Source organism: Mastacembelus armatus, chromosome 5, assembly GCF_900324485.2.
Source record: "Mastacembelus armatus chromosome 5, fMasArm1.2, whole genome shotgun sequence".
Lineage (NCBI taxonomy): Eukaryota > Metazoa > Chordata > Actinopteri > Synbranchiformes > Mastacembelidae > Mastacembelus > Mastacembelus armatus.
In genome coordinates this window covers 5,700,031-5,712,218 of record NC_046637.1, presented here as the reverse complement: position 1 = coordinate 5,712,218, position 12,188 = coordinate 5,700,031, and the positions used below count along the sequence as shown (strand labels likewise).

At 39.9% G+C, this 12,188-nt stretch overlaps 1 protein-coding gene across 2 annotated transcripts; it reads left to right on the top strand.

Annotated features, from left to right (window-relative positions):
* Positions 1-83: 83 nt before the first annotated feature.
* On the top strand, positions 84-11,143 carry alpl (alkaline phosphatase, biomineralization associated). Of its 2 annotated transcripts, none has more exons than XM_026307109.1 (12): positions 84-241; positions 2,229-2,390; positions 2,928-3,047; positions 3,956-4,071; positions 5,018-5,192; positions 6,660-6,835; positions 7,353-7,493; positions 7,650-7,719; positions 7,857-7,991; positions 8,467-8,658; positions 8,772-8,891; positions 10,133-11,143. In XM_026307109.1, exons 2-12 carry the CDS (start codon positions 2,270-2,272, stop codon positions 10,396-10,398), a joined length of 1,632 nt encoding a protein of 543 aa, XP_026162894.1. In that variant the 5' UTR covers positions 84-241; positions 2,229-2,269; the 3' UTR covers positions 10,399-11,143. The 2 variants fall into 2 exon arrangements, with proteins under 2 accessions (XP_026162894.1, XP_026162895.1); XM_026307110.2 differs by lacking the exon at positions 84-241 and adding an exon at positions 1,146-1,347.
* The last annotated feature ends 1,045 nt before the right edge of the window (positions 11,144-12,188 follow it).

The window sequence follows — 12,188 nt, the reverse complement described above, 5'->3', positions numbered from 1 at the left end:
AGAGGGAGCTCTCGGTCCAGCAGCATGGCATCCTTATTTCGAAGGGTTTTTGTTTTTTTACCTCGTGGGATACAGACCGCTATTCTCAGACCCAGGGAGCCAGAGTCGAGCAACTGTGGCCTTACTAAAAGAAAAAAAGAAAAAAGAAAAACACCCGTGAAAGCAACGTCAAGGACGCGCATTCAAGGACTGAATGAACAGCGCACACAATTGGGTGAAGACTCCTGCTCCGCAGCTTGCAGTAAGTAAAACTACAATCAACTTTTTTTTTTTAGCTTGTTTTAAACGGATAATAGGTTGTTGGTTGTTTTGGTGAGAACGTGCTCTATTCTGGATGGAAAGGTTGTTTACTCGGACTAATTTGTGCAGCTTTCCTCTTCACCCGCTCTGAACATCGCTGTGATCCACTCTGGATTCAGAAAAACATGAGGTTTTTTTTGATCATCTGTTGCACCGAGACCAGCTTTGTTCTGGTCTCGTTTTAGACTAGGTCTATGCGCTGGTGCCAAAGGTCTTTTAGTTGTATAGTCTGAATTCATTTAATAGTCTTTGCGCAGCAGTGCTTGCAGTGAGTTTAAGGGTTTCCCTGCACACACTCCTATTCTGTACCCCCTTTAATATATCAGGCTGCAATAAAAATCACTTTTCTCCCCGTTCATATTGTGAACAGTGTAACATTTGATTCTATCTTGGATGGTGAAAACATAAGTAAGTTGTCACCCGTGACTGTGAAATTCAATGTCACTTTCCCAGGCATCCTGGCGTGAGAAACAATTCAAGTTGCTTGTTTACAAACTGCAGTTAGTGTCTTTGCCAGTAAGAGGCAACAGACAAAGGCAGGATCATGTCTGAAAACCACACAAATCTTTTTTTGTTATTCTGTAAGTGAAGTAATGTCAAACGTTGATAAATAATAAAAACTGTTGGAGATCTGACTCTGTCTTTTACAACCACTATCTCTGAGCATAATTAATAAGTTAATCCATGGTTGGAGCTGCTCCAGGCTGGCGTGGCAGAATTAAGAACCTGTGTAACTTGCTTCAGGGCTTCAACAGAAGCTGAGAACAGAGCTGAGGAAAGACACAATTTGGTGCTGGGAAAATTTACTCCATTTGGTGCAGCTGGGTTTCAGATAGACTGGAGTAGCTTCATGTTTGGTGACACCATGGGTGAAGAGGGATTCCATGTGATACTGACTACTGCACTGTCTTGGCTCCTGCTGGTGGCTGTGGTGGCACTGCTCTGCTTTTTTACCTGCAGACTGACTGGTTCCCTACCGCTGGGTGGACCTGGCAGGGTCTGAGGCCCCATGGGCCTGGTTGGTGCTGGAGTTTTCTGGAGATCTTTGTAAGCTGGTTGGAATTTTAGCATTATCAGTTTGGAAATGTGCAGGTTAAAGGTTTGGTGCATGTATTGTATTGTAGCTGAAGTTGGGTTTTATGATATTATAGTTTTCTGCATGAAACTCATGCCCATACTCAACAGAAGAAGACACCTCTTCTCAGAATTGCTAAAGTTTTGCTTTTCTGATTAAAGTATCAGCATCTTGAGTTTTTTTTCCCTCAGCAGTGGATGTGTCCAGTCAATCATTTGGCAGTAATCGGATTTGTTACGGTCTTTAAACCTCTCAGTGCTATGGAGCACAATCCTATTAAAATGACCTTGACTATAAGCACAGGCAAAAAAAAAAAAAAAGAGGAGGGTGTGGATAATTACAGACGAAAGCCCAGCTGGCCAGGGTCCATAAGGGCCCCTGTTGTGACTACTTGCATTCACAGTGGGGCCTTAAGCCTAACTTTACCAAGCTTTGCTTTTGTTTCTGCTGCAAAGCCTGATGGCGGCTGAAAGATTTACTTTTAACAAATGAGCCCAAGAATGAGAAGAAATTTCTTTTCTCTACATTGTTTTGATGATATGAAAACAGACTGCTGATTGTAGTCTCCTTTAGCTTTTTGCCACCCCACACATCCTTATGTCACCTGTGTGAGAGAAGGGAGCATGTAGTATAACCTATTTCATGACACAAGTCTGTGGCTGTATTCGTCACCCTCCAGAAACTGGATATTTGCAGAACTACAGCATGAGCAAGAATTCTATTATTTGCCTGTAACAGGTGCACCTTAGTCAAATAATCACAGAATAAATAAATATTTAACCATATGTCAGAGTCAGTGTGTCACAAGACGACACAGAATTAACTACTAGTCTTTTTCTTTTTTCTCTCCTAGCTGTGAGGCAACTGCAGTCATCCCCTGCTTCTCAAAAAGGCATGTTGTGGCTGTCCAGAGTAATGAGTCAGTCACACAGAGACGACAACATGAAGATGACAGCCCTGCTCATTCTTTGCTCTTGTTTGATGTTGGGGACTTTGGGGAAACCACAATTCCCTGGTAAGTTACAGTGTTATTAGTCAGTCACCACCAAGAAACAACTGTCCTGACGCAACAGGACATAACAGGAGATGCACACACTGGAGGTTTTCAAGGTTGTAGGAGAATATTTGGAACCCTTCAAAGGAAGTTTACCTTATCAAAAAGACTTTTTTAAAAAAAACAGGAGATATTTTCGCAGCCACACTCCCTGTGGGGACACTACAGGAACAGCTAACTGGAATATATTTATGTTGAATATATTTATTTAAAATGGCCATTGTTTAGAAGGCAGACATGTTTTTGTGAAGGGTTTTTTCTCTTTTAACTCAATCTGATCTGAATACAGCATGGTTGTAGTTAGGGTTGCAACTAATGAGTAGGCCTGTTTTTATTATGAATTAATCTGCATGTTATGGCATATTATTTCTCCAGTACAGTAATTAGTTCACTATGTCAGTGTGAGGTATGCCTGTGATCCTAACTCACTACACTACCTGTCGTTGTTACTTCTTGTAATTGTCCAAATCTCAGAAGACTTATTTTATTTCCATGCAGAACAAGAGAAGGATCCAAAGTTTTGGAATGCATGGGCTCAGCAGACATTGAATAACGCTCTGATGCTGCAAAAACTCAATATGAACAAAGCAAATAATCTCATCCTCTTCCTTGGAGATGGTAAGCCACAAAGTTATTCATTTTACATCTTAATTTATGGCTAGAAATTATGAAATTCCACACGACCCTGAAACTGAAATTAAAGTTCTTTCAGCTTATCTATAATATGCAAGGTAAAAGAATAGCAGCAAACAAAACAACTGTGCTGGCTCCGGATCACTGAGCCTCTGTTTGTGTTGGGTCACTCACTGGTTGGACAGTAATGTTAATCCTCCATCAAGCCTCTGACCCCTCTGTTTGGACTATAGGCACAACATAACATTCTTGCACACTGCACTAAAAGGCAGCATCTTATGACTTAAAGTTGACACAACTGCGAATGATTGTCTAACTGGAAAATGTTTGACAAATGTTATCAACTCTACACTGGGAAAATCAGTGTTCTTTGAAAAATAGCTCTCAGCTGCACAATAATCTCTGCATACCTGTTTGACTCTGATTTTATAGAACATGCTTGGGCATCTGCACCACCTTGATCTGCCTGTGCACAATAAAAGTCTGAGATTTAAATCACAATCACACGTCCAAGCTTATTGAATTGTTTCTCATATTATCTCATGATTATGTTTAATTTCAGGCACTTGACTTTAGAAAACCAATCAACAAAGAGTCAGGTTACACATTCAGTTACAATTACAGATTCTTTCTTCCTGTGACCCATGCTTATATTTTTGTAACATCTATTGTTGTTTTTCTCAAGTTTTCCCTCTGGTGTGTGTTTTTGAAACAGTTTGTGTCTAAGAAAATGTTTTCAGAGGAGTCATACAACACCAAAGAAAGCAAAAGTCTTTCATTTGTTTCACAGCAGACAATGAAATAAATGTATTTTTCTTAGGTATGGTCTCATCCTTTCCTGTGGTAGGGAAGGAGAATACAATCCTAACCTTTGACCTGTTTCTGGTGTTTAGGGATGGGCGTTCCAACAGTGACAGCTGCTCGAATACTGAAGGGTCAGATGAAGGGAGAGAGTGGAGAAGAGACGCAGCTAGAGATGGACAAGTTCCCTTTTGTATCTTTGGCCAAGGTTTGAAATGTTATAATGGCATACGATATGAGACAATGTATTGATTTTACTTGATAAAAAGATAAAAGATCACCAGAACAGAAGAGTTTATTTTTTTTTATTTCTGAGATAGTAAAAATATTAGCAACTAAAACTATCAGCTAAAAGGTAAGGGTAGCAATATTCTGCATTTTTCTTAGTCCCAAGAAACTCCCAAAGCCAAGATTTGGAGATTTGCTTGAAGTATAAGAGTCAGATACTATATAAATTATCTAATTGTATAAACTTGAAGTCTATATTAAATAGCTTGTACTAAAGCAACATGTTTAAAGATTAAAACAGCCTCAGTCAAAGGAAAGTTTGGACATATTTCAACCTGGAACATTTCCTATAAATGTGGTGATTCTGACTGTCCCAGACTGTCCCAACTATACTGACATATACATACATTTTTCTCCCATGAAGGTATCCGATGTTCAAACCATACGTGAAATAAAAAACAAAAAGAAAACTAGAGACTACAAATGCACTGCACATATCCTGCTGCTGATGCATAAATGCATAAAGGTTTTCAAGACATTTTACAGAAAAGCTAATAAAATGATATGAATTATCTTTTAACATCTAAACATCAGTCAACAAGTCAGGAGAATTGCTTGCTTGGTGAGCTGAACTGACATAAATGCAATTTGCTGATAATTATTAAGAATACAACTGTCCGCCTATAAGTAGTGATGTAATGGTCATTTTCATTACCAGTTCATCTGCAGTGCTCTCAGGGCAGTGCACCACAGAAAGGGAAGGGAAGTCAGAGTACAGCGAGAGAGAGAGAGGCATTTTTGGTTTCGCTTATTTCAAGGAATTTGTTGAAAGCGAATAAAACATTAGTACCAGTTATGTTATGTCAAAATATCAGACAAGCATACCAACATAATAAACAAATGGTCAATGGCCTGTGTCTCTGCAGACATACAACACTAACGCACAGGTCCCAGACAGTGCTGGCACAGCCACAGCTTACCTCTGCGGGGTCAAGGCCAACGAGGGCACGGTGGGTGTGAGTGCGGCTGCTGTCCGATCCAAGTGTAACACTACAGAGGGCAATGAGGTCACCTCCATCCTCAAATGGGCTAAGGATGCAGGTAGAGTAACATTAAATAACAAAATAATAAACATAATACAGGACATTTTCACAGACATTTTTTTCTTTGTGTGTTTCAGGTATGAGGAAACTAATTGTGTCTATAGTTAATGGTGTGTTAATGTGAAGTGGAAACACTCATCGGGAGACTTGATCAAAGCCTTTGACTTTGAAGTTTCCTTAAAAGTTATGCAGTTTCTTTTTACTCTGCTCATTCTCCTTTTTCAGCTGTTCATCCTTTGAACCAAAGTTAGTCTTAGAGCGGTTTGTAAGTGTTATGTGTTGGAGGTGGTGCTGGAGAGAAGAAGAGGAAATAGGAGCCAAATGCAGAACCAAAAAGAGCTTTGTTCCCCCTGGGATCACCAGGGCAAGCAAAAACACAAAAATATAGTGAAAAAATATAATGAATGTAACGGGAAACAGAAATATGCCGAATGAAACAGTAGCATACAAACTAGGCAATATACAATACATTTACAATAATGCTTCCACCAACACAAAGGAAGCAGGGAAGTACTTATAGGGAAAAAACCAAAAGTAATTGGCAACAGGTGAAACTAATTCAGTTAATTTGTGTGAAGCTGCCGGGGACCAGTGCAGGGGAAAGAGGAAGTCTTTTCAGTGTAAGGGTCCCCCCGGCAGGAAGTCCCATAGGGGAACCATGACAGTAAGTGACATTTGCTTGACTCAAGAGGTTATTTTTGATGTATTATATATTGTTATATATTGTTAATGACTTATTTGTCAGAATGATCTGTCTGATCATCTTTGCTATGAAGTCTCATCGGGTTTGTGGCTTTTTTTTTGTCTGTGTACTTGTATCAACTGATTTAAAGTGGTTTGTAGTGTTAGTACATATAAAAAACAGTTGCTCCAGCTGTTATGCATTGTCTTAAACTGAAATAATCAGATTCAGTGCTGTATCAACAGAACAATGCAACACAGGGCCACACACAAACATCTCATACAGGCAATGAAGCCTTCTATCACCTTTGCTGAGTGTCCCAGTGAATAACATCTGTCTTTCTGAATGTGTGTTTTTTTTTGTTTGTTTGTTTTTTTTTGCTGAAATTGCACATTTTGCTGTGGCAATGTGCAATTTGGTCTTTCCTCAGAGCTCTAGGACCCTATAATGTTTTTCACATAATTTACAAGTCTTATACAAGTTAAGTTCTGATTTTCTCAACCTTCCCATGTCTGTAAGTCCATTAAATGAGTTATTGGTATCATTGTGTAATTGCTGCAATCTCCTCTTCTCATAACCCACCCACCTCATTTCACGCAACAATGCATCCCAGTTTCAGGCAAAGCTAATATATCATCATCTTAATACAACAGTCCCTCTGTGTTTCCCTCCCACCGCACCTCAGCATGAATCATTGTCCAGGGAAGTGTGAGCTTCTCCATTAAGCAGAAAATTACTCAGCCCTAATCTCAGCTGTTCTCTGTGTGTGTGTGTTCATTTTAGGAAAGTCAGTGGGAATCGTTACTACGACACGTGTCAACCATGCCACTCCCAGTGCTGCTTACGCCCACTGTGTGGACAGAGACTGGTACTCTGATAACGAGATGCCAGATGAGGCGCTGCAGGGCGGCTGCAAGGATATCGCAAGACAGCTCTTCGAAAACATTCCCAACATAGATGTGGGTGGAAAGACTGTCGTCAAATTTGGTCATTCATTTTGCAGGAAAATTAAAACCTGATCATTCTCTGACCTTCCTCCAGTGACATCATCAGGTCAAAGCCTTAAGTTGTTCCTACAAAATGAACAACAGTCCCAATCCATTCTTTAGTTGTACTTAAATATTGTTATCAAAACATAACATGTTGGTGTTAGCATTTGGTTCAAAGCATCACCATGCCTAATGTAAGTGGAGTCTCACAGAGCCACTAGCATGGCTGCTGGCTCTTAGCCTTGTTGAGAGTTTGTCAAACAAAACAAACTGTCGAATTGGTAGAATATTTGGTAGATGAATTGCTCTTGGAAATAATTGTTTGCAACACTAGAGTTTCAGATGACTTTCACATGTTTGAGATACACAATACATGCCTTGTTGAACAACTGCTGTACTTTTTAACTTTGATTGTTGCTCTTTCTTTTGGTTGTAAAATGGTCGTGAGTGATACTGAAATGTTGTTTGCTGTGCTGTGGCTTTTGAGGTGATTATGGGCGGAGGACGGAAGTTTATGTTCCCCAAAAACAAAACAGATGTGGAGTACCCCGACGTGGCAAAGCACAGCGGCACACGGAAAGACAGTAGAAACCTTGTGCAGGAGTGGATTGACAGAATGAAAGATAAAGTAAATTCCTCCTCTTCTTCCCTCTCTCTGCTTTTACTTGCTCCTTTCTCTTTTTTCTTCCCAATTTCCAAAATGTACATATTTAGTAGCCCAAAGTGACTGCAGTCTTACCAGTCACAAGGTGCTGTACATTTACGTCTCTTTTTAACTGTACAGAGAGGCCATTATGTCTGGAACAAGAAGCAGCTCTTATCCCTGAACCCTAACAACGTGGATTACTTATTGGGTGAGTTTCCGTCTTGGTGTCATTATGAACATCTCATTGAAGTGCAAATGAGGAATCGTATGTGTACGCATTTGCTGTAGGATTCTTTTCTGGGTGTAATATCTTTTGTCCTTGAACTGAGTCTTCTGTTACACCAGGTCTCTTTGAACCTAGTGATCTGCCGTATGACTTGGAGAGGAACAGCGAGACTGATCCTTCCCTGACAGAGATGGTGGAGGTGGCCATCAAGATCCTGAGGAAAAACCCCAGTGGATTTTACCTACTTGTAGAAGGTTAGTTTGTAGTTTGTGGTAAATCATCTTTTGTTTTGGGTTTGATTTTATAAAGATCTGTCAGGTCTACTGAGTTAGTTCATTACAGTTCATTATTAGCACTAGTTTGCTAGATTTATGTTGTCTCCTTACATGACTTTTGTCTTAAACAAATTCTTTGTCTGAAGAATAGTGAGCCCATGTTGAACCGTGGAGACAGTGTCATCTACGCTAGTAAATCTTGATGTGAAGGCACAGACGAACTATTCAGGAGACATGACTGTAAGAGTTGGGCATATTTTGAGCCAGTATCTGACATGTTTGTTGAGCTATTTTTTTATTTTGCTGTTTTGCATTTGTGTCAATGCCACACTATTACTTCCTTTGAAGAAAAACTATAAAACCCATCATTTACATCCATTTGAGTTGTTATTGCACCAAACAGCATCAACCGAAATGACACATCATACAACTGGAAATATTTCCCTTCTTTAAGGTGGACGCATTGACCATGGACACCATGAGGGTAAAGCCAAGCAGGCTCTGCATGAGGCTGTGGAAATGGATCGGGCAATCGGTCGGGCAGATCTCTTGACCAGTGTCTTTGATACACTAACTGTAGTTACTGCTGACCATTCGCATGTGTTCAGCTTTGGAGGCTACACAACAAGAGGAAACACAATTTTTGGTATGTACTGATTATGGTGCACATTTAGTACTGTATGCTTTATCTTTGTTGTACCAGATGACTTTTATTGCTGTAACTGAAACTCTGGTGTGATAATGACACTCCACCTACAGGTCTGGCCCCCATGCTGAGTGATGTTGATCAGAAGCCCTTCACTTCCATCTTATATGGGAACGGACCAGGTTACAAACTTGTCAATGGTGCGAGGGAGAATGTCTCCACTATTAACTACCGTAAGTAGAATTATTTAACCATCAGGTTAGTGCTGTTTTATCAGATAAACAAAATGGGAGTCCTTCATAGAAAACAGCTCTATAGCAATCAGCTCTATAGCACTACTGGAGGTCACAGACTCCATACAGATCCTTTAAAGTCTTGGACATTCTGTCCCAAAATGACTCAGAAAAACTAGTCCATGCATTTGTTACCTCAAGGCTAGATTACTGTACCTCATTACTATCTGGATGTCCCAGTATCTCCAAAAAGCCTCCAGTTAATCCAGAATGCTGCAGCCAGAGTCCTGACAGGAACTAACAAGAGAGATCATATTTCTCCTATATTAGCTTCTCTTCATTGGCTCCCTGTAAAATACACAATAGAATTTAAAATCCTTCTTCTTACAAACAAATCCCTTCATGATCAAGCTCCTTCATACCTTAAAGACCTCATAGTATCATATTATCCCAATAGACCACTTCGCTCTCAGAGTGCAGGTCTACTTGTGGTTCCCAGAGTTTCCAAAAGTAGAATGGGAGGCAGAGCCTTTAGCTATCAAGCTCCTCTCCTGTGGAACCAGCTCCCAGTCTGGGTTCAGGAGGCAGACACTCTCTGTACTTTTAAGGCTAGACCTAAAACCTTCCTCTTCGACAAAGCGTATAGTTAGGGCTGGCTTCAGGTAACCCTGAACCATCCCTTAGTTATGCTGCTATAGGCCTAGACTGCCCGAGGACCATCGGTACACTGAGCTCCTCTACCCCTCCCCTCCCTTCCCTTCCCGTCTCTTCCTCTCCTCCCCCTTCACATGTATATTCCACCATTGAATGTCACTTGTGCTCTCTTTCTCTCCCCTAGTTTGTGCTCTCTCTCCCTCTCTCTCTCTGTTCTCTCTCTGTACCTTCTGCAGGTGTCCCTGGTCCTGGAGCTGTATATTGTTGATGGGCAGTTACTGGTCGCACCAACCTCCAGTGTCTATTTGTTCTTTATTGTTGCTGTTCTTTTCTTTCTGCTCTATCCACTCACCCCAACCAGTCGAGGCAGATGGCCGCCCAAACTGAGCCCGGTTCTGCTGGAGGTTTTTTCTTCCGTTAAAGGGAGTTTTTCCTCTCCACTGTCGCCAAGTGCTTGCTCATAAGGGATTTGTTGGGTTTTTTGCCTTGAGATGATTTGTATTGTGATTTGGCGCTATACAAATAAAACTGAATTGAATTGAATTTATTTCTCAGGAATTTTATATAATAATGTTTCTGTGTTTTAGAGGAAAACAACTACCAGGCCCAGTCAGCTGTCCCTCTGAGCATGGAGACACATGGAGGAGAGGATGTGGCTGTGTTTGCCAAAGGTCCCCTGGCCCATCTGCTACATGGGGTCCACGAGCAGAACTACATCCCCCATGTTATGGCATATGCAGCCTGTATTGGCCAGAACAGGAAACACTGTACGACAAACAGTGGGACTGTTGGTTTGCATCCCGTTGTCTCTGGCATTGTAGCCCTTCTCACAGTAACAAAACTTCTGTGCTGACCTTTTCCTGCAGTCCCCATCTTAATGTATCCTGTCATACATTTTAAGATTTCAGTTTCTTTCATATTTTTAGTTTTTCTTTTTTTACTGTACATTGTTTTAATCATGTTATGGCACTATATTGTCATGATGATGGACAAAAGTCTAGTTTTAGTCTATTCAGGTAAAACATAATCAATAATCAGTAACCCCTGATAAACTGAAAGAAAAATGGTTTTGCACAGATCATCACAAAATCAGAGATCTCAGTTGTGATTTGTCTATTTTGTCAAATTTTTATTAAATACTTGTTAGGAAATGATAGATTGGCTTTATATTTTAAACATGTAGCTAACAAAACCTACCTCATAAGCTTTTAAAGATCTCTCAGCATAACACATCTGAAAGTACAACTGATAAACCAGCTGAATGTATAATTGACAAATGAATAAAATACATTGTGGATTTATTTTCATAAACCTTGTGCATACTTGCAGAAAGCACAGAATAAAAGACCACCCTATCATTTTTGTGTCAAATAACAAAATTTGTGTTTGTCAAAATTAATGATTTAAACTTCAGATTGTATTTTGAATTGCCAAATACATTTTCTTCATCATTATTATCATAAAGTGTGTTAACATTTCTGTAAGAACAATCATAAAGTCATATATGCTAATGTATTCAGTATCCACAGAGGAAAATAAACAAAAGAAAATGTTTTTTGAAATATGAAACCAATTAAAGGCTAAAAGCTGAAAAGTCATTCCATTTTTATCACATGCAAATTCAGCTGCTGCTGAGACTACAACTAAAAGGTTCTTCTCTGTGTAAAAAGTCACATAATATCATCAAATATGTCTGCCCAGAAAAACAGGGATCAAACTTGTTTTTTATGTTGTCATATAGAATATGTCCTATGCAGTACTTTTCCATCTGCTCTGTTGCAGCCTGAGTGGAATGTGAAAGGACTGAAGCCACTCAGTCTGGGCATCATGGGGTCACTGGGAAAACTGTCTGAGGCATGAAAAGAGAAGGTTTGGGTTAAACGTGTATGAAATGAAATCCCCATGCTATCACTAGTACGATCTCGATAACAGATTGGCTGTTTGCAGTCTAGCGAGGGCCTCAGAGACAATTTCAAGATTTTATGTAAACTTGCTTTGCTGATGAGGAGATTTCTTCAATGCCTCTGCACACTGTAGCTACAGATCACTGTCCTGAAATCCTGTTTAATCATTTGCATTCTATATTTAGGCACAGATAGCCATGGGTATCTGACTGTATTGCATGAAAAGTGGGCTTTCAACCCCCAACTTCCACTTGCTCTCAATTATATTTGTACGAGTCACAGTAAGTGCTAGATTTCCAAGATAATAAAACCTTTTATTTTCTAAAGGAATGGTGATGGACCCAAGAAAAGGCCTTGGCAGGGTCTTGTGTGTATGGTACTCTAAAGTGGTCTCGGTGTGTATACGCATACATTGTAATCTTCTTTGTCAATCATCTGCACATATGGGATCTTGCTTTTAATCCAGTCAGTATACACATGATTGCTTACAGTGGTTTACATTTCACAAAGCACAAATACATGTCACAATAGCCATAAACATTTAATGAAAGGCAAAAGGAACGTCACAACCACATTCCACAAAACAAAACACAAAACCTAAAAATAGTTCGAAAAACAAAAATACTCACTTGTGATTGGACAGAAGACGAGTCAACCAAGGTCATTGACAGTATATGAAAGTAAAAGTCACCATTGTGCTGGCTGTGGCTGGAGATGCTACTGGGAGCATTTTAAATTG